The sequence below is a fragment of the Pelodiscus sinensis genome, chromosome 6 (assembly GCF_049634645.1).
Source record: "Pelodiscus sinensis isolate JC-2024 chromosome 6, ASM4963464v1, whole genome shotgun sequence".
Taxonomy (NCBI): Eukaryota; Metazoa; Chordata; order Testudines; family Trionychidae; genus Pelodiscus; species Pelodiscus sinensis.
This window is the reverse complement of record NC_134716.1, coordinates 36214817-36238031: the sequence shown is the minus strand read 5'-3', so window position 1 is coordinate 36238031 and position 23215 is coordinate 36214817. Positions and strand designations below refer to the sequence as shown.

The following is a 23215-nucleotide window of genomic DNA, read 5'->3' as shown; positions in this document are numbered from 1 at the left end:
GGCAAAAGGCTTCTGAGATGAGCATGTAGCATTGGATTCTGGAACACCTTCAGGCTAGTCTTCCTTGTCAAAGATGAGGGTGGATACTGCTGTGTTTGACGAATTTGTACTTTGGCTACCCCTGTTTCAGATCAATATGCATTTGATCTTTGTGGAGGTACATAGTATTCCCTTCCATGCTGGATATACTGACCTATTGTTATGAACATCTGTTCCAGCAGCACGTTACCTTTGATAGTTACTACTCTCTTTAATCCAGTCTACCCTCGATAATCTGTGATCTGTGCTGGGTGAAACTTTTCAGACCAACAGTTTATTCACAGAAAAATTCAGGTTTGAGTGACCCAAAATATTCATGAATTTGATACAAATTTTCCAAACATTTTTGGCCAAAACTGATTTTTTGGGGGAGGAGGGAGGGAAGAGGGGTTAAGTGCTGTTCACAAAATAGCAGAAGGGCTGGTGCCCCTTAATAAGCTCTACCATGGTGGTGAGGTCAATCAGCTGGGCCATAGAAGACCTGCTGGATGAAGTAAACATAGGCAATGCACGGGGGGCACCTGCCCCCAAACACTGTGGGCAGGAGAAGGTGGGCAGCAGGAGGACTAATGGGGAGAGGTGTCTGGAACCCACAGCAGGGGTCTGCCCACACCCCCTCACTGGCAGCAGGAGGGCAAGCAGAGCTCAAGGGGAGAGGCAGGACTGCCCTGCACTCACTGGCGGAACAATGGAGACAGAGGAGCAGAGCAAGCTGGAACTGTTGCTCCATTTTCCTCACAGCTGCCAGTGAATGCATAGGGGGTTGGGCAGATGGACCCCTGCTGCCGGCATCGCAAGTCCTCCTGGGCCACACTGCTCCGAGGAGGAGGAACAGGGCAGAGAGCAGGTGGCAAGGTCTGGGGCACAGGGGTTTGCCCCAGTCCTTCCCCACGCTGGGGGGGGAGGAGGTCACATGGCCAGTGGCCCTCTCATACCTCTCTTCACCAGTTACTTGTGTGGATAAGGGATTTGAATTAGGTTACCTACATTGCAGGAGAGCACCTTAGGCTCTGGGGCAATCTGGCTTTCACTTGTTGAAACTGTTCCATTGGCATAAATAATTATATAGTCACGGGCACAACCTTGGCTCTTCCATTGCCGAGTGGAATACTGTAACCAGAAGGCTATAGAGTCTCTCAGTCTCTTTCTGGTGCAATGACTAGTAAAGTATTTTATACCAAGTGAAACATCTTCAATAGGGAGAATGAGAAATTTTTGGTTCAGGCGATCACATAGCACAGGTATTAGAGAGGGTCCATATAACATAGATACCACAAGTTCAAGTTCCTTTACCAATGACTAGTTGATTGTTTAATCACAATAGAACACTTTCAGCAGGAGAGACTGATAAAGCCCAGAGTATCCCGTAGCTCAGTGGTTAGGGCACTTTTCTGCAATGAAGGAGACCCAAGGGCAACTCCCTTCTCTAATTCAAGCAGAGGGGCAGATTGAACCAAAGGCTTCCTACTTATATTTACTGGACCTCTGTGACTTTGTCAGCTGTCAGCAGCTTCAGTTGGGGCCATAACTAGAGTTGAGACCATAAGTCCCTGCCCTGGAGCTGCAGCCTTTGCCATGCACTTCTGCTCTGTGCTGCAGCCTTCACTGTGGGCCAGCATGTACTCCACCCAAGTTCCACGGCCCATTGGGGACATCAGTTGGCGGCTCCTTCATGGAACTGTGAGCACGGGCATGTACCTGGCGTGGTTCACCCCCATCCCAGACACCTGCCCCTTTTGCGGCGTGAGGGAAAACCTGGCACACGCATAGCTGGAATGTGCCAGGTTGAAGCCCCTATTCTGGCTCCTGCAGAACCTCTTACGGAGGTTCTGGCTGCACTTTTCCCCACACCTTTTTATTTATGCACACCCCATCTGTGGCCCCACAAAGTCAGGAAATCTCCTCATCAACCTCCTCCTGGCTCTGGTGAAAGCCGCTATATACAATACCAGGAGGAGGATGTTGGATGAGGGGATGCTCTGCAACTGTGGGGCCTACTTCCATTCCTCCCTGAGTGTCACGTATCCAGGCAGAGTTCCTCTGGGCAGCATCCGCTGGCTCCATCGACAGCTCTGAGGAGCAGTGTGCGTTGTCTGGGGTTCTCTGCTCGGTGTCCCCATCCGGTTCTCTTGTTTTAAACCTCTGACCCACACTCCCTGACCCCAGAATTTATACCCAGAATCAGTTGATCTGTAGGTCCAGTCGTCCCTCCCACAAGGCTGGGCCTTCACTGTGTGCCCCTGCCCCATGGCTGCAGATGGGGCTATGTGCCACCCACGGTTGAGGCTGCAGCTCAGGCTGTGTCCCCCCTCACAGCTACTCAGGGCTGTAGGATCCCGCTTCCCCCTCCCCCCCCAGCCTCCACTTCGCTACTGCTGGGGCTATCGCTGGAGTTGTACTGTTGTCCCTATGGCTGTGGCAGGGATTGTGCACCCATGGCTATGTCTGAAGCCAGGATTATGTGCCCCTGTCCTGCAGTTGCAGCCAGCTCTGGAGCTGGGGTTGTGCATCCTCTCTGTGGCTGCAGCCTCTAAAGCTGGGGTTGTGTCCCCCACAGTTCATGGCAGTGTGTCTCGGCCAGTCAGTCTCACCCATGGGACTCCTGCTGTCATCCTGTCTCCCCACCTCCCTAGGCCTGTCTCCCTGTGATCTGTCTTTTTAAAGAAGTCACAGACAGGTCACTGGCTCCCATGAATTTTGCTTACCACCTATGACCTATCTGAGTTTTGCTAAAAATAGCCATAACAACATCTTAACCTTAATTATGAGACAAGGAAACAATGAGGGATGGACCAGTTCTTCTTACAGCCTTTATACTTTTAAACACTAGATTGAGCCTCTTCTAACTTTTCTTTCCAGTTTTAATAATCCTAGTTTTTTTTAATCATACCTCTCACCATCCTCATTCTCTCTATCTAGCTTTATTCCTTCTTAGCAACAGCAAAGGAATGGTGTTCAAAACAGAGTTCAGTGCTATGTATTATCAGCAACTGTAGTATTGTTTTCTATGCCTGGCTATGAGAGTCTGCAGAGCTCTCCTTCCAGGTTGGCAGGGAGAGAGTTAACTCTCTCCTTGGCTAGAGGAAAGCTCACAGCTGCAGGCCTTTAGTGCATGCACTGGTAGAGTAGCAGGGCTGGGCTAGCTGAGAGGAATTAACAACACACTCCCCACACATTATAAGAGAACTGGACTGTAAGGTGCTGCAACTGGCTGGTAAGGGGGGGGGGTTACTTTTGCAGGGTAGGCAGAATGAAAAGCTTTTTGATTCAAACTTTAGCTTCAGGATGCAAATCATTTAAGTTAGGTTCATATACAGGCTATGGTTGAGAAACCTTATGTAACCTTGCAAGGCACTCAATGTGTGCTCTTTGAGTTGGGCTCTGAAAAGCTGGGGTTGGCAGTCAGGACTTCAAGATCCTTGGTTATTCATCTTACATTTATACAGGGTTACCTGTCCTGTCTCACACCCAAGTAGCTTCTGTATTTGTTTTGTCTTGTGCTACACACTGGGCAGATTTTTCTCTGAGGGGCCTGCAATTTTAGCATCTGTTACCATGTAGGAAATTCTTATAAGTTTGGACAGTATATATTACAGTATACTTATCCAAGCTGCATGGCAGCTGCTGTTAGATTGCCCAACACACTGAAAGCCATCTGGAGTCTCTCCCCTCTGTCTCTCCATGACTTATCAAAATACACTCTCCTTTTCCTAATCATTAAAACTATAGCAGTGGTCTTGACTGACCTCTAAGCACCTCAGAAGTGAGCCCGCTTCATTCTGAGTAATAATTCATTATAGCTGTTTCTTTTAATCAGACTTTGACCCCATAGTTATTTACTTTGTTAATGTTTTACTGTGGACTTGGGGGAAAAATAACTTTTCAGAATATCAAGTAAAATGTTTCTTGGGCCAGGTTTATTTTGTACTGTATTAAAAAAATACTCTGAAAATGTTAGGTAGGATTTTCTTACATTAATTGATTCTATGAGGTCATATTTTTCAAGATTTTTATTTTTCTATCCTTATATTGTATTTCATTTTAAGGGATAGAGCTGGTGAGACCTACTGACTGGCATCTGTTTCTTGACCAGCTGCATTTGCATTTCTTAGCACTTTCAATCTTTTGCAATATAACATGGAATATAACATTTCTATATAACTTCTCAGCAGTGACACATGTAGCCAGTTCCCTTGACATGGAAGTATTTTATATTACATTTCCTTTAAATCCTCTCTCTAGATAAGGCAAACTGTTCTAAGTGATGTCATTTAATGCCAGTTGTAAAGATTTTTTAAAAAGGGAAGCAAAAATATAGCTGTAGTTAGTAGTCACTGCCAAGATTGATGCCCTGATCCTGACTCAGGAATTGGGGCAATATCAATAATAAACAGCAGTTAAATAAGGTTGAGATAGAGACTACTAGCGTATTCTGAAAGATCTTTATATAGGATATATATCACCTTGAAAACATCTAGCTGTTTACAATTAAAAAACACTAGCTTTCATTTACAATGAAATATTTCAGTGATCAAGATTCTAGTTTAATTTTTGTTTTTCTTGGCAACATTTGTGGGTGTCACTCTTTGCAATACAATACAGTCTCCACCAGAGGGGAATATGCACAAGCAGTTAAGCTTTTGTGATATTTTTGCCTGGGAAATAGAAGAAAATTTCTATTATCCAGTCACTATAGTTTATGACTTTGCAATCAGAAATAAATACTTAAACAGTTGACCTTGAGGATTCGCTTCCTAGCACTAATATGAAAAACCTGCAATTAATTGGGCCTGTTTGAACTCTGCATTGTTGAGTTCTGTTTCAAAACTGTCATTTATTTTAATACAAGCAGTTGGACCCTCATTTTGAAAAATCAAAATAGCCCAAGTGATGCACTAACTACCAGTCAAAATGAGTAAATATATTGCAAAAAATTTTGTGGTAGACTCCTGTGTACAGCACTTGCCATGATGTAGCCAATATTTTTATACATAGAACAGTCTTGAAAAGTTATCAAGAGAATTTGCCAGCCTAGGGACAAAATGTATTCATTGGCTGCTGTTCTGATGATAATGAGAAACCAGATGGCTAATTTCTGCCACACAGTAATATTTTATTTGTCACTGATCCATTACTTACTCACTCTGGGCATGGAAGTAGTAGAGTTAGTTAATTAGTGGAGGAGTTATATCTCTGAAGGAAAAAAGGCTGAAAAGGCCACAAAAAAGTATTGCCAGCTTTTAGCCTTGCATTCTAACCTACTATACTCCTTAGTTGTTATGTTAGATCAAACATTAAATGAGACCAGATCTTGGCTGCTTGACCAGCTGTTACCTGTATCTAGAGGATTCCTCCTTGTGCTCTCTAAGCTTTCATTTAAAAATTGAAATTTCTAGTTCTTACAATAGCAAAGAAAACTTTAAATATGTGAACCAGATGTCCACTATTGCAATGATGTTTGCCAATTCAGCTGACAGCTTGAAATAATAGGTCAGAGAGAAGTGTGAACTGCCCTTATTCATATTTATGGAATGTTAACTCTGAAGCTTATTGATGATAATGTTTACTACTTAACTGCTGGTTTAAAAATGGAAACAAAAAAAACTCTTTTTCATACCTTCTGGTTGATTTAAGCTTATGCTCTTCTTTGATCATTTCACAGAACTAAAATGTCTTAGATGTAAGCACTCAGTGGGGCTAAAATATGCCCCAATACCATGTTAATTTGTTTCCTTCATCAGTAAAGTCAAGCAATTTATAAATATTTTCAGCCTCACTCCCCATTGCAGAAACTAAGGAACTGACTTGTACTTTGCCACTTTGTGGTAGTTAGGGATCTGTGGTAGCATTCCATCTACTCAGGGCATTCCATGAGTTTATCAAGCGGAAAGTTTTAGGAAATGCTAAACATTGGTTCTTTCTTTTGCTTGTTCCAAATGAGTCAGTCTACTTCTGACAACAGGACGTGGGGCAATAATAAACAATCACAGTAAGCATTAATTTTTTTTAGCACTAAAGAAGGAAGTTTGTTCTCACGATGGTAACAGTAGGTAATAGATATCCTGACCATGCTGGAGGACTGAAGTTAAGTGTCCCTAAAGTTACTTTAGTCTTTCTAGGGCTTCTACTTAAGATTTCCCTTAGAATCATCTATTACATATCTAAAGAAAGAGTACACCCATCCTTAAAGATATCCAATGCAATCTTTCACATTGAGTGGAAATAAATTTGAAGGTCCTTGAATGCCTGCTCACTTGTTTTCAAGAAGGCAGGATGAATTGGTATATGTGAGGAGACATTGGTTTAAGTGCAATCCTTGGTAATCAAATTGCTGCTTAGCTGTACAGTGGAGCAGACTGTATTTAGTCCTGCTCCTACTATTATGGCAGTGAGACCTGTGGGATGCCAGTCCTGCTGCAGGGCTCCACAGTCATTTCTTTAGTCTTTCTCATACTGCTAGGTAGCCTTAGCAGAGTTTTCATTCATGCATAGTCAATTTCCAGGTGATCCCTGGCCTGCTCATTTTTACCTTGTATTTATGCACACAATAATCCTTCACACCTGTTCAGTGTAAGATCCACCTACTGTCTTTACATATGTAAAAGCCACCTATTGACTCCCTGGCTACGTCTAGACTGGCCCCTATTACGAAATAGCCATGCTAATTTCCAACTTTGGAATAGGGAAATCCGCGGGGGATTTAAATATCCCCCGCGGGATTTAAATAAACATGTCCGCCGCTTTTTTCCCGGCTTGGGGAAAAGCCGGAAAAAAGCGTCTAGACTGGCGCGATCCTCCGGAATAAAGCCCTTTTCCGGAGGATCTCTTATTCCTACCTGAAAGTAGGAATAAGAGATCCTCCGGAAAAGGGCTTTATTCCGGAGGATCGCGCCAGTCTAGACGCTTTTTTCCGGCTTTTCCCCAAGCCGGGAAAAAAGCGGCGGACATGTTTATTTAAATCCCGCGGGGGATATTTAAATCCCCCGCGGATTTCCCTATTCCAAAGTTGGAAATTAGCATGGCTATTTCGTAATAGGGGCCAGTCTAGACGTAGCCCCTCTGTTTAGGGACCCTTTTTTCATGCTCGAATATAGGGAAAAGGGATTTAAATAGTTAATTTGTTTCAGTTCTTGGTATGAAAGTGGTTCCCCACCCACATTTGCAATTACTCCCCTTTGCTTCCGAATTGAAAATACAGCAGCTTCTGCTAAAGAAAACCTGCATTTATTTGTGAATATATTTTGGTAAATTCAAAGCCAAAAACAAGCAATACATTGCTGCAGTGAGGAATATAGAAGGAGCTGCACTGCCTGGGTTGTAACCACATGTGCTTTACTTCTAGAAGGTGACCTGTCTGGTCTGTATGCTGTGTAGAAAGGATGTGATTTGAATGTGAGCCAGTTGTTTCCAGTGGGGATGCTGTTTAGTCTCTTAGATTTTATTCTGTTATGGCATTGGTCTTGCAAAAATAATACAGCCATGAATAAAAATAAAGAAAATAGACTTCATATCTTGAAAAGCTAATTACAATTAAATAGACATGATAAAACTTAATGAAAACAATATAGAGAGGTAATAACATACTAGAACCAATCCCATCTCAAAGGCTTATGAGAATTATAAATTAAAAGTTAGGTGAGAAGTAAGTCACAACCCCCAGTAACCATTAATTCCCAAATTGGTTATCAAATAACAGCCGTAAGATTAATTTAACGAATGAATGCCTTGAATAAAAAAAATCTGCATGCAACTCCAATGGGGATGATAAAAAATGTGTATAGGTTATTGAATAAGTGTTGCCTGCCTCTGACAGTGTTACATTTCACATATGTATGCTAATTTTAAAAAGTCCCCTATCTCCTTCGATGGTGCTAAATCCTCCTCTGTAGAAGTCATAAAAGCTTCCATCTAGATTTCTCTTTCCTTTTATCCCCCTTATTCTTCATCTTTCTGCCTCATGCATTAGTCCCTATTCCCTCACTAGTCCCATCAACAAAATGCACACCTAGAGCCGGATTCTAGCTGGTTTAAACCTTAGTGGACCTATGAAGAATTGTACCAGATGGCCTGTAATTCCTATAACCCTCTAATTTCTGCATATTTTGTCTGCTCTCTACCAACCCTTGTTATATGTTTAATTGTTTAATGGCATTTAAGGAACAACAAAAAAGTGCAAAGGCATATACCATTGGTGTCAGGCTTTTAGTAGAGTTACTTGTGTTTGTTTTTTGGCTACTACTTCCATTATGTGTTACAATGTGTGATATGAGCTGTTCTGGCTTACTTAATTGATAACTAATTTTTTGGGAATTATTTGCATGTGAAGAAGCACACGGTCCACGCTGGATCTGTAACAGTAATATTTCCTTTGCACCTCTCAAAAGAAGACGCTAGGCTACACTGTAAGACTGAGGAGCATACAAGCTCAGGGTGTGGTATTTCCAGTGAACTGGCAAAATGAAGACCTGATTGCAGCTTGCAAAATGTCTAGTCCAGTTGATAGGGTGTGTGCAATCACTTGGTGAATCAAGCCTACACTAGTATGTCTCCTGGCTCCCAAAGTTATTTCATCATCTGGTACACTAGATAAAATGCAGATGTTTTGAACTACAAACACAGAGCTCAGCCATTTTTTGTCTTGGCTTGCTTTTCCTTTTAAATGTCTGGATGCCAGACAAACTCTGTTTCCTTATTTTAGGCCTTGCTCTGATTTATTAACAAATTTCCAGTTTGGAATTGAATTGTTAGCCCAGTAGAATACCCACAAAAAAGTGTAATTTTAGAAAGTCTGTCTTAGTCTTTGGTCTGTGTGCTCATGAAAATTCATGATTATGGTCTTTCATTTATCCTCACACAAGGAAAAGAAGTGAAAGTTAGATATACAAAAATGTATACCTTATACCCAGAAAGAGATTTTAATCATGGACCAAGCTACAATAATCCTTCAAAAGGTAAATAAATTCTGCCTTCACATTGACTTATCTCTTAGTATGCCTTTTAGTTTCAATTTCTAGGAGCCAAACTGAGACAACAGTTTTTTGTCTCATGAGACTCAAAAGATTAGTTATGAACTATATTGTCCAAAATGAATGATCAATTCAGTTAATAAATCTATTGTAACATTTTCAACTACCTTGCCTGGATCCATGTGCTCAGACATAGTCTAGTAGAAATGAAGATAATGGCATTTTTATTTGAGAGCTGAATTAAACGCACCTAAGCCACAATCTGGCCTGCCTTCACTCTAGCATATTTTTTGATAGAGAAAGATTAAGAAGCTTTTTCAGAGGCACTTGTATTAGTTATTGAATTAAGCTATGTAGGCTATGGCTTTTTACTAGACTGCCACCCTAATGAATATGACATAGCCAGATGTGTATTTTGTTTGGTTACAGCAGAGAGTGGGAGGCATGTAGATGCCAATTAAAAGCAAAACAACACAGCAAAAACCAAACAACCCCAAAACAAAAAACCCAACCAAACAAAAAAAGAAAAAAAACCATGATGTATTTGCATCAAATTATTTGTTTTGTTTCAGAAATAATAATACTCAGCAATAATATTTTGCATTTCAAAATGTTTTACTGACATTAACTAATACCTCACGAAGTGTTTGTGGGAATAAAAATATTATCTCCATTGTATAGATGGGGAATCCAATATAGGGTTTAAGTGCAGTCACAGATGAAGCTAATGGCAGGATCCAGGCTAAAATTCAAGAATTCTAGTTCAAAATCCTGTATTCAGTCCATTAGTTATTTCAGTCCATTTGGTTATTTCTTACATACTTCATTCAAAGTGAAATTCAACCCTGTTCAGGGAGCTAATGGCCTCAAAAATAGGGTCTAAACTGGATTAGGTTCTCTGCAAAGGGGGTGAATTCCACTCTGTGACTGGAGTTATACTCGTAGTCAGATCAATTTTTTAACTTCTCAATCTACTTAGATATGGGTATTTTTATCCAGCCTATAGGAACTTGGAAACAAGGGTTTGGACATCTTTCTAAACACTTCTAATCATTATAGACCACGGGGATGAAATGAAAAGGGATCAAAGCATCTAGTAACATACCATTCCAGAATTTCCCCTCCACTGTCATGTTTTTTGGATTCACACACTTCCCATGGAGTAGCTGTAAGTTTTCTTTGCAGCTGGTGCAGTCATCATAGTTGAACCCTTCACATGTTGCACAGGTCCTATGGCACTCTTCACATTCTCCTAAGTTATCATCTATGTAGAAACCAGCTCCGCAGTCGCTCATACATTTCCCATCTACAATATAAAGAGAAACCCTTTAAGGCAGGGGTGGGCAATCGTTTTTCATGGGGGGCACTCTAAGGATTTGGTAAGTGGTCATGGGCCTCTCTCGTCCATGGTATTAATGAAGGCGGTGAGGGGGCTGGGATGGAAGTTGGGTGCAGAAGGGAGCTTAGGGTAAGAGATTGGGATTCAGGAATGGAATGTGGCATCTGGGAGGGTGTTTGAGTGAAGGACGTGTGTGTGACCTGGGCAGGAGTCTGGGGTGCAGGATGGAGTGCAGAGTTTGAGAGGTGGTTGTGACTGGGAGCAGAAACTGGCCAATGGGAGCTGCAAGATTTTGCTAGAAATGTTGGGGCGCAGCACATGAAGCCTCTTTCTCTCCTCCCCCTGGGCTTGCAGTGTTCAGAGAGTTGCACTGAGCACCACATGGGGGCAGGGAAAGCAGGGAGCCTGGCAGAGGCTCCCGCGGGTCAGATCCAGTCACTTGGTGGGCCGGATCTAGCCATTGGGATGTATTTTGCCCACCCCTGCTTTAAGTCATAGTATTGCTCCCACAGGTCAAGAACCACAAGATGAAGAAATGCTTTATACACCTATCCATTCTGGGTGTTATGATGAACAGTAACACTAACATTATTCTGGGCTTGAGGGTTATTAGTGAAGTTTAATCTCCAGTCTTCTTAATTTTCCCTCCGACCCTGTTGGTAATTCCAGAATATACTTTGAAAGGCTGTGTGTGGTTTCAGTCATATGATTCATATTAAAGCCAATTGGAAATGAACAAGTTAAAGTCAATTGGGAATCCTGCAGCTGTGACCTATCACAGCTCTAAAATGTATTCTTTAGGTTTCAGCATCCAAGATAGACTTGTGTATTTTGAATAATTCTGGCTATTTGACACTGGGGGAGGCATAGATCCCTGATTTTTATCTGATGCAATTTAAGAAGCACAAACAGAACAGTAGAACAGTATGAATTTTTTGTTGGGCCTCCTCCCCTCCCCCTGACCCTGGTTTAAAATTTGATTGCAAACTTTAAACACAGTTCTTATTCTTATAAATAAATTCAAATGTCTTTCAAGCCATTCTCCACCAAGGGTTTAAGCAGAGCTGAATCTACCTCAAGATACTAACTCCATCTAAAAACATTTCAGATCTAGTTCTGAATTTCATAGTTGGACTCTATGTCTAAAAAGGGACAAACTGAAATCTAAGATCCAAATCTAGACCCATGGTTTGAGGTCCTGATTAATTTTAAGATTTTAGCAAATTTGGGACTAATGCCGAGTGGTTTACACCTTCATCAACCACAGAGAAGGTGCTCAGATACTATGATGATATTTGGCAGTGTAAACACTAAAACAGTTGAGAGAGATTTGTGTCTAATTTAAGCAAATCTGAGTTAACTGAAAAGCCAGTTGATTAGGACTTCTGGTTGCAGAGCCCAAAATTGAGTTTTTCTTTCTTACAATGTGGCAGAAAGCCAGAAGAAAGCAACAGATCTTGTGTTTGGAATTGGACATACAAGTGGTCAGAAGACAAGTTGATAGGGCTTTCAAATTAAACAGGAGGATGAAGGATCTTAAACTGTACCCTGGCAATGGTCATGATCATCTTGAGACAACTTTGGTCTGTGGCTTTATTACCACAGAGCTTTCTGGCAACATGAAGTAGTTTGTGCTCCATGGCACCCAGATCTGGAGGGGTGGGTCTCCCATATGTTTGGAATCATTGTCTGAGTTAGCCCTGATGGCGGCTTTATAGTTGTATGGGGAATTCTTAGTTTAGTGTGAGCTTGATATGAAGTTTAGTGGTTTTAACTGGGTTTTGCTCAGGCCATTTAAGGTTTATTTGTTTAGATCTGAAAGTCAAAGTTAAACTCCAGTGTGCAAAGCCATACAAATTAAAAGCAAAGAAAAGGTTTGCTTGACTGAACGAAAACCACCTCATTGCACATAGCTCTATCAAATAGAAATTTTTTCCTGTACGTGCTCAAAGAAAAGGGATTGAAGCCAAACACTTGTTAAAAATAAAAATCCCAGTTGGAATTCTAGTCAAACATTTTGGGACTTTTGAATCAAAAGATCCCTTGTATTTACACAAAGGGCCTGTTTCTACAAGGTGCTCTCAATGCACAATGACCTCTCTAGAGGGTGCTTAGGAACTTCAAAGAATTTGGTGCAGATTTTGGCTTTCAGTTAAATCGTTTTTGAGACGTCCTATGTACATTACCTGTTACTTTGCTTACCTAAGAGATAAAAGTCTTTGTTACACCTGTAGCAACGGTACTTATCACAGCTGTCGCAGTTTTCATCACATTCTATACACTGGAGAGTACTGTCATCATTGTAGGTGTTCTCAGGACAGTCTTTATAGCAGTGGTGCTTATACCTAGTGGCAGAACATTCTTAGTGAGTTTAATAAATCTGCATAAGGTTATGGAGTTTATTTTGTGTGTCTGGTGAACATGCATAATCCCTAAGCATATGTAATATAATTACTCACAAACTAAATAACTACCTATTTCAACACTCCACTACAAACCTGGTTGATTAATATTATGGTTCACAAATATACTTCTGAAGTTTCATTAAAAAAAATTGTGTGCCTAATTTGTACATTTGTTGCAGTTGTTTGATAACTGGCCATCTAAATATGCATAACACCATATTTGTACGCTCAGATTCATAGATCCACACATTTTAAAGCCAAAAGAAATCATTGTGATCATCTAATCTGATTTCCTGCATAATAGTCAATTATTATATTATATTATATTATATTATATTATATTATATTATATTATATTATATTATATTATATTATATTATATTATATTATATTATATTATATTATATTATATATTAAAGTCAATTGAGTTGTTTGAGTCTATCACTGTAAGGCATGCATTTTAATCTTTGAATCAGTGTTGCTGGTCTTATCTTAACCGTCTCCAATTTTTCATCCCCCTTCTAGAATTGTGATCACCAAAACTGGTTACAATGGGATAGGGAGCGGGTGGCTTGGGGGGCCACAGGGTAGAGGTCCCAGAGAGGTTTGATAGGAGGTGGGGCACAGGCCATGCCTGGCTGTTTGAGGAGGTACAGTCTTCCCCATCCTTCCCTATCTGGCCCTCCATATAATTCCCCTACCCGATGTGGCCCTCATGCCAAAATTTGTCTACCCCAGTAATGTAACCTCCTCTATCCTACTCAATATTCCTCCGTTTATAAATAAAAGAGTCACATTAGACCTTTTCAATTCAGTGTCACCTGGGACCTCATGTTCAGTATGTTACCTGCCATCATCCCCTTTCCCCCCCAAGTCTTTTTCAGTCACTCCTTCTCTGGATAGTATCCCCTTTTCTGTCAGTGTGGCCCACATTCTTTGATTCTAGATGTATGGCTTTACATTTGGCTGGATTGAAACAAAATGTTTGCTCCCAGTTTAACAGTGATCCAGATCACTCTGTATCAGTGACTGTATCCAGCAGGGTCAACACCCAGGCTCAGTTCTGTGCCCCCAGAAGGGGCAGGACCTCAGGCAAAAGGGGCGGGGCTGGGAGCCTCAGTGCCATCTGAACCACAGCATGCCATGCCCCAAGCCCTCAGAGCTACGTGGAGTGCCTGGCTCAGTCCTCCAGCACTCTGGCTGTGATTCAGAGGGATCCAGGGCTGCAGCAGCTGGGAGCCCCAGATTCCTTTGAATTGCCAGGCCTCAGAGCAACTGCCCAGTCCCTGCCTCTGCCCCTCTTCCCCTATTGGCAGGCCTGACCATGTCAATGACTCTTCATCATTTACCCCAAACTTTGCAGACTTTATCACTGATAAAAATATGGGCTAATGTAGGGCCAAGGACTGATCTTTTTTTGAAGTCCCTCCAGAAACACACGTTCAATTGATTCCTTGTTTACCATTACATTTTGAGACCTATCGGCCAGTTTTTAATCTTAGATGTTACTTCCACGGCATGACCGTTGAGGACTGTACTAGGCATTTTTTAACTGCAATCATTTAATAAATTACAATTGCAAACACTTATTATTGGGCCCAGTAGTTAGTGGATATTAGCTGTAGTATATATGGAGATTAATCTTGAAATTTGCCAACAGGGTGCATTTACGAGATGCGGGTATGGCCCGACAGACTTCCCGAACACAAGTGTGAGACTGGATGCTTGCCATTTGCAAAAGAGAAAGACTTTCTCCCAAGCAGAGTAAACAGGTAGGCTATTATTTGTCATGACACTGGTTGCTCATCTCAATAGCTTGACAGTGTTAGAGTGCTGTATCTGTTTATTGCCATCATCGAATAGCAGATGTCAGCCTGCTCCCTTTGGAGCTTTTGTCTCTGACTTATGTAGGAGCGGGAAAAGATTAAATCAGCTTGGTATTGCTTGGTGATACATTTCCTCAACAACTTTTGTTCTGGTCAGTGGGAGTTTAAGTGACGGCATTAAGAATCTTCTAGCGAATAATACTTTGCTTTATTTTGAAGGGGGTCTCCCACACCTATCACTCTCCGCCCCTTTTAAAGTTTATCCACAACTCCTCTTTGTTCAAGGAGAAACTACAAAGCTAACTGATATGGCACAACCATCAATACCTTCGGGAGAATTGTTGTTGGTTCAGAAAATGTAGCAACATTAAAAGAGTTGAACTTACATATAGTAATTGTGAATGCATGATCTGCATATTCTTGGGTCATCTGGAATTAAAAAAACAAAAAAATATGTAAAAGGCACTCCAGTTTGAAAAACCAAATGCAAGACATGACAAAGTTTAAAAATAAACTATTTTCAAACATTGGAATAATCGAAGATGAGCCTGACATGGAGTCTCAGATCTGAATTCCCTTCAGTTTTCAGATTCTGGCCTAAATTTTGAAGTGGGTAGCGATTCTGGGTGCCCAACTGAAGACACCATAAGAGGACCAGCTTTTCATACAGTGTTGAGCACCCATCTTTTGAAAATCAGGATCCTTCAAGGAGTCTTTCATGGGCACCCAGAAATTTAGATACACAATCACTAGTCACTGTTCAAAATGTGGTTTCAGCATAATAACCTTGAAACTTGCAAACCTGGATTTGTATGAATACCTATCTGTATAACCATGGTTTTGCATACATATAGGTCTTTGGGGACAGAAGAATGTGTGTGTACAAGGCTGCAATCACTGTTTTGTGCAAATGCTTCCGATAACTTGATCAGACGGAATTAGTAATGGCACATGAGCACACTCTACTGTTTTCACTTGGTGCAGCAAAGAACAGAGATAACAAAGTGTCCTTATTTCTTGCCTTGTTTCACAACAGCCAGGGGCCAGCTGGGATTCCATAAGGACTGTCCACCAGCTGGAATTTGCCTGAGTGTGATATGCACTAGTTATATTCCCTCCCCATTCCTCATACACACACTGGGCTTGGTGTAGGAGCTGGCATACTTGGCTCAACACTTACTGGGGACTCCTATATGAAGGGAATCGTCACCTGTGGAGTTGCAGCTGGTTTTAATGCCCTTTGTCTTCTCCAAGGGAGCTGTAACATTATGTACTTTCAGCACTTTAAAGTAAGAAATTTGGAACATTATGTACTTTCAGCACTTTAAAGTAAGAAATATATGTATTGTACACACTATTACACGAAAGCTGTGATTAAATTCCCAGAATAGGGTGAAGAGAGACCTGGGGCAAGAGAACAGCACAAGTCCGGTTGTTGTAAACATTCTTCCATGAAACAGAAATAAACAAGTTCCTAGTATTTTACATAATGCTAAAGTCCAGATTTTTAATGACACTATTTTAACCACGTTGACACATTTAATAGCCAGGCGTGGACTATATCTGCCAAGTTATTGAATTGTGAGATTTGCTCATAAAGATTGTTCATGTTTATAAAACAAACAACAAAAGCAGCCACTTAACTTCAGTGTTGTTTGAACTTGGGTTTTCTAAAGTTGATAAAGGAAATAGAATTTAAAAAATTGAGTTCTTTCTCTGGAAAGTAATTTTTATCCTCAGTGAAAGGCATTTGGTTTGCTCAGTGCTCCTCTTGCATGGTTTCTGAGAACAGGAATGAGGTGTATGAAGAAATGTCCTAAAAAAAGACATTTTCTAAATTTGCTAGCTTACAGGGAATACTGGGCTATACAGTACCTATCTTTGGCAAAAGCTGATTTCAGACTGTTTAATTTGGAAGGAGATTGAGTTTGACTACTTAATCAAGGAAGCCTCCAGGGTGAGATTTGGAGACAGCTTTTTAAATTGCCAAAACCAGAAGAAGAGTGTGTCATGATTCAAGGAAGTGAACGTAAATTTACAAATATTTTGTCTCCCCTTTGAAATGGCTGGCAAACAGAGGATATATCTATGCTGACAAATTTTGCTAATAAAACTTATGTCGACACCCAAAAGTCAACACATCAAAAAACACCAGAGAGTGTTTGCAGTTCATCCCTCTGTTGAGAGATTGTGTCCATATAGGGCAAACCACGATCGACAGCGTGAGCAATGCACTCTGGGTATGTATCCTACAGTGCCATGTTGTGGGAAGGCAGAGTGCATCCCTGTACATCTTGGGATTTCCCTTCAGTTCTCCCACAGCCTCTTCAGCTGCTGAAAGTGGCACCATGAGTAGATCTGTGAGCTCTCCAGGCTGAGAAATGTCAAACCAGCACATCAGCCTTTCCCCCCACTCCATGCGGCAACAGTCTGCCTTCCTTTGTGTTCTTAGTGCAGGAAAGGACAGGTGTAGTCCAAAGATTTGCTTTTTGTGTGCTCCCCAAATGGAGCAGTTCACATACTTGTCAGACAATTCCCAGAGCTTTGAAAGGGGAGGGGCACATGCTTGCAGGGCAGCAGAGATCAAAGCTCAGCTGTGTATTCAGGACAGGCATTGTGGGATACTAGAGGAAGGCAGTTCTATTGACAAAACAAACAGCGGTGTCTACACTGGGTCTTTGTTGACAATAAAGGGAGAGGAAAAATAAAAAAAGTCTCTCATGGGGTGGAAGATTTTTGTCACAGAAACTTGGCATTTTTCCTGACAAAAGTCCCATTGTAGTGTGTGCACTGTCATTGTATTGTCGCCAAAAGGCAGGTTTTTCCGACAAAACTTGGCAGTGAAGACAAAACCAAAGTTACATATTTTTGTTAGTTCTCTCCGATATTGTAACTTGGTGCGCATCCTCATTGCTTTTTTACTCCAAGGGGAGAGAAAGTTACCCAGCAACTCACAGGAATAGCCCCAATACTTGTATAATGGTAAAGACTGAATATAGAAATGGGCAATATTGCTATGGAAGGTTTTGAGAACTTGGTTTCTGTTCACATCTGTCAGTAGATACACATGTAACACTTATGTCTAGTCTCCTTGTGCAAATATATATCAAGGAACCACAAGCTGTCAGAGGGATGTCTACAGCAGGCTGTTGAGTCATTATCTATCAAACTGTGAAAAGAAAATCATTATAGGAAATTCATGTCTGGAACAGTAACTAGTGATAACAGCTCCTATTGGGTTATACTGTCATGGGTAAAGTCAGACTCCTTTCAGTTCTCTCCCCCCCCCCCCAATTAAAACCACTAGAGAATCCAATCAAATATTCAGATTTACAGCTTTTGTGAAACCAGAGTACAGCTGTCTGTTTATTTGGTTACCCAATTTAACTCATTTGTGAGAATTTGCTACAATGTTACTGAAAATTATGCCTTTGAAAATGGATTATTTACAGCTTTATAGATGGGCAGCTGAAGCTTCTGAGTTAGAATAGTTAATATCTAATGGACCTTAGAGAAGAAAGAAATCCAAAAGTTATATTTTTCTCTAATGATAGGCAGAAATAAAACATGACTCACACGTAATCCTATAATATTGTATTAGCCATTCAGTACAGATCCTGCTTTATAACTTCTAAATTGTTTGAAACCATCATCATATATATAGTAGCCCAATGTCTGAGAGTCTGTAACGCTGAAATGCTGGCTGTTCCCTCTGGGTGGCGCTGTTGCCTGAAATACTAGCTGTTCCCTCTGGGCAACCCATGCTGCATGGGGAGTGCGGGGCCCAAACGGCTGCTTGCTCCGTTTGCTCCTCTTGCTCCCCCGCGGTGGCCCGGCTGAGCGGTGCGGTGTGACAGCAGGTCAAGGCCCCACCCCCGGCCATGAACGTCACCACCCCCCCTTTGCCTCCCGCCGTGGTGCTCGGCTGATTTCTGCGCCACTCAGCCAGGCCGCTGCGTGGGAGCAAGTGGCGCAAGCGACCGTTTGGGCTCCATGCTCCCCATGCAGTACGGGGAGTGCAGAGCCCAAATGGCTGTTTGGGCTCCATGGTCCCCCGAGTGAGAGGCAGGAGGAGGAGGAGAAGAGAAAGAGAGAGCAGGAGGCAGAGGAGAGCTAAGAGAGAGAGAGGGGGAGGCAGTAGGAGGAGGAGAGAGAGAGATGGAGCAAGAGACCGGAGGCTCAGGAGAGAATGCCGACATGGAGGAGAGACCTAAAAAACCTGTCTTATGATGGGCTAATTGGCTAGTTTTTAAGAGAGACAGCACTCTGAGAGAACTTACTGAATTCAGTTCTTCTCAAAGGTGGCCTTCTGAAACTTTTTCAGAAAAATACTATCAAACATGAAAGAATGCTGGGATGGATTTCCGGTGTGTTCACATATTCAGTAAGAGCTCAGTCATCCAGCTACAAGAGGGCTGGGTCTCCAGAAAGTAAACAAACCAGCAGAGGTCTCTGCTTTCAGGAGTGTTTTTTGGCATGTGACTACTACTGACCGATCTGCATATTATCCCGGTATTGCCAGTGGTTGTTTTCAGCTCTACTGGTCCTCACCCTGCTTCTTTTGAAGCCAAAAGCAAAGCGCCCAGTGATTACAATGGAGCAAGATTTAACCTGTTACAATCTATGGCCAAATTGTGCCCTCCGATAAGTGTGCACAGCTCTCATTGACTTCACTGACTTTGCGATTTTGTTATAGGGATGTGAGTTAAGTACAGATCACCTAGAGTTCATGGAGAAAGTCCTTTGGTTTCTCTTCCACTTTGTAACTAAGTGATTTTCCCCTCCCCCCAACACTTTCCCCAGCATAAGGGGAGTGGAGATAAATGTGAAGGTTAAAAATAGTCTTATGTTTTGCTATAAGAAAGATGCCTTCAAAGATTAACTGTTGGTCAAAGATTCTAATTTCAGTTGGAATTCTCTGATTTTGGAAATTGTTTGGTGCCTTTTCTATTCCAGAAGGGAAGGATTGACATTCATGTTAAGCATAATGGGGTTTATGCTGGAGGAGTATTTATATTTGAATAGTTGAAGTAAAACTATTCAAGGGATTTGTAGTATTACCTAAGAGGCTTATATAGATATTTACTGTGTATGTTCATGCATATTAAAAATTTAATTCCAAAGGTGTTTTGGAAATCCGGGGATGTTTCATTATGTCTGTTCACAGTATTTAGATAGAGTCTGATTCTGGAAACATTACTTACATTATTGACCCTCTGTACTGAATTTCCCCCATTGAATATAATTTTGCCATCAAATTAGAACCAGATCTTGAAACGACTCAAGCTCACATTTAACCTTATGCACTGTAAGTATAATTTTATGCACTCTTAGTTTTAGCTTGCTGTTTGTTTATTAGCTATCATCTTTTAATGAAATTGCTTGGAGGAAACATTAATTGACTCGGCCTTGAGCTTGGAATATGCTAAGCACACCCAGCTCCTCTTGCAGTCAGAGAGAAATGGAGGTATTCAGTACCTGGCATTAGCAAGTCCTTGCTCTCCATTTTAAATTTAATTAAAGGTAATGGCTAGAAATGATTTGATATTACACTACTGTCTTCCTTTAAGGATCAAGATTTAGTAATTGCTTAATTTCAAGTTATTGCTAGTTTTATTATAATTTCTCTGAACAATAACATGAAATAATATAAAAGAAGTGCTGTAAGCTTTAATGTGTCACTAATGAGTGTAATTATATTTTATCACTCTAGAACTTTTTACTTGTACTTTATGAGCTCGCAATTAAGACAACTGCAATGTACACTGCTATCATAATGGGAATGTTGAGCAGAAATGGGGCCAAACCAAAACCCCATCACACAGGCAGTTCCCAAACTTTGGGAAATTTCAGTTTTGTTGCTTGGGTCGTCTTTGTTCATGTGAGGGGTTTTTCCCCTTCCATTTTTGTCCCAGTTTTATTTTTTTACCTGTCTTCCCTTTGTCTCTTTTGTTATACCTTCTTTCTCTTGACAAGATGACAGGGAGGGATCACGTGAGGATTACCTATTGTGTTTCCTCTCCCTGGGGCATCTGGTATTGGCCACTGTTGATGGACAGGATACTGGGCTAGATGGACCATTGGTCTGACCCAGTATGGCCGTTCTTATGCGCTTATGTTCTCTTTCTTTTTCTTGACACCACTGCATCTTTCCGTGGGTGGCCAGGACACCTGATAGCCAGCCACGTGAGAAAGGGCACCAGTATATAACAGCAAGAGAGAAGGCAAGATTCTCAGTTACAGTTTGACTCGGGACACAAGGAAAAGGCGTGATGAAAAATAGAGATGGGGTATGAGAAGACAAAGATTATGTGATATACTCAGTATGTCCCATGTAATGGTTCCATAGCTTGAGAAAGCAGCAGGTCTCAGGAGTGAGTGATAAATACATTCATGTTTTTCAGCAACAGGGAAGGTCTGAACTCTTAGGAGGCATTGTAAATGTGAAGGGGTTGAATGGAAGGAAGTGCTAGCAGATAGAATAGGTCAGTTGACTTAATGGTCTTGATTTATACTAGCTTGAAGTATAAGAATATGGTCCAAAATGTGCCAACCTCAGCGCAATACTTTATACACGAGCACAAGAACGGCCATACTGAGTCAGAGCAATGATCCATCTAGCCCAGGATCTTGTCTTCCAACAGTGATTGGAAGATATTTCAGAGGAAATGAATAGTACAGGGTAATCATTGAATGATCCATCCCCTGTCATCTAGTCCTAGCTACCTGTAGTCAGAGGTTTTAGGATTGCATCCCTGACCATTTTGGCTAATACCCTAGCATCCATGAATTTATCTAATTCTTTTTTGAACCCAATTGCACTTTTGGCACTCACGTGTCCCCCACAACCAGCTGCATAGGTTGATGGTGCATGGTTGTGTGAAGACATACTTCCTTCTGTTTGTTTAAAAACTGCTCCCTATTAATATAATTGGATGATGAACGGTTCTTGTGCTATTTGAAGGGATAAACAGCACTTCCCTATTCACTTTCTCTACACCACTCATGATTTTACAGATCTGTATCATATCACCACCGTTAATTATCTCTTTTCCAAGCTAAACAGCCCCAATCTTTTTAATCTCTCCTCATATAGAAGCTGTTCCACAACTCTAATTATTTGTGTTCATCTTCTTTGTACTTTTCCTAGTTCTAATATATCTTTTCAGAGATGGGATGACCATAGCTGCATGCAATATTCCAGATGTGGGCATAACTGGATTTATATAGGGGTATATTGTTATTTTCTGCCTTATTATATATCCCTTTCTGAATGGTTGCTAACATTGTTACCTTTATTGACAGCTGTTGTACACTGAGCAAACGTTTTCAGAGAACTAGCCACGATGACTCCATGATTTTTCTTGAGTGGAAACAGCTAACTTAGACCCCATCAGTTTGTATATATAGCGGGGATTATATTTTTCAATGTTCATTACTTTGCATTTCTCAGCGTTGAATTTCATCTGCCATTTTGTTGCCTAGTCATCCAGTTTTGTCAGATCCTTATGTAACTCAGCTATGGTCTTAAGTATCTTGAGTAATTGTTATCATTGCCACACTTTGCCGTCTCATTGCTTACCTTTTATCTTGATCACTTATGAATATGTTGAGCAGCACTGATCCCAGGGCAGGTCTCTGGAGGTCACAAACTTATTTACCTGTGTCTACGTGAGTGTTGACCCTCTCAAAGAATTCTGATAAATGGGAGAGGCTTGGTTTCCATTGACAAAATCCATATTGATTCTTCCCCAACAAACCATGTCATTCAATGTGTCTGATCATTCTGTTCTTTACTATAGTTCCATCCAACCTGCCTGGTACTGAAGTCAGGTTTACCTGCAACTGCCACTATTGCTGGTGGAGTCTCTTTTTGGTGTTACATTAGCTGTCCAGCAGTTATATGAATAAAACAAAAAACGCAGTCATGTAGCACTTTAAAGACTAACAAAATAGGTTATTAGGTGATGAGATTTCGTGGGGCAGACCCACTTCTTCAGATCAATCTTCCCCAGTGGGGGGGGAAGTAAAAAAACAGATTGAAAAGACCAGATGAATACCCAGAAACCAGCTACTTCTAGATAGGCTCAAGAAAATCAACAATAGAACACCACTTGTCATCACCTATAGCCCCCAACTCAAACTCCTCCAACATATTATCAGTAACCTACAACCTATACAGGAACATGATGCTACACTCTGAGAGGCTCTGGGTGACAGACCTGTACTCTCCTATAGACAACCAACTAACCTCAGGAAGATTCTCACTAACAACCACAGGGCATACCACATTAAAACTAACCCTGGAATTTTCCCTTGCAACAAACCCCATTGCCAGCTTTGCCCACATATTTACTCTGGAGATACCAGCACTGGACCTAACCATGTCAGTTATACGATCAAAGGCTCATATTTCTGTACGTCTAGCAATGTGATATATGCCATCATGTTCTAGCAATGCCCCTCTGCGATGTATATGGGACAAACTGGTCAGTCACTTCACCAAAGAATCAATGCTCACAAATCAGACATCAGAAATGTACACACACACACCTGTCAGCCAGCATTTCAATCAAATTGGCCATTCCCTTAAAGACCTGACAACATGTGTCTTACAACAAAGAGACTTTAATGCCAGAT

The 23215-nt window shown here is 41.3% G+C and overlaps 1 protein-coding gene and 1 long non-coding RNA gene across 4 annotated transcripts in view; one reads left to right on the top strand and one right to left on the bottom strand.

Annotated features, from left to right (window-relative positions):
• Window positions 1-23215, bottom strand: part of PCSK5 (proprotein convertase subtilisin/kexin type 5) — a 327119-nt gene that overhangs the window by 20230 nt on the left and 283674 nt on the right. For both annotated transcript variants that reach the window (XM_025178860.2, XM_075931728.1), the window contains 3 exons: window positions 14962-15004; window positions 12547-12689; window positions 10111-10311 (listed from right to left, as the gene is read on the bottom strand). In XM_025178860.2, coding sequence (XP_025034645.2) covers window positions 10111-10311; window positions 12547-12689; window positions 14962-15004 — 387 coding nt within the window. The remainder of the gene's footprint in view (window positions 1-10110; window positions 10312-12546; window positions 12690-14961; window positions 15005-23215) is intronic.
• Window positions 3143-23215, top strand: part of LOC142829846 (uncharacterized) — a 58692-nt gene continuing 38619 nt past the window's right edge. For both annotated transcript variants that reach the window (XR_012904693.1, XR_012904694.1), the window contains exons 1-2: window positions 3143-3253; window positions 14410-14521. This is a non-coding gene — a long non-coding RNA (uncharacterized LOC142829846). The remainder of the gene's footprint in view (window positions 3254-14409; window positions 14522-23215) is intronic.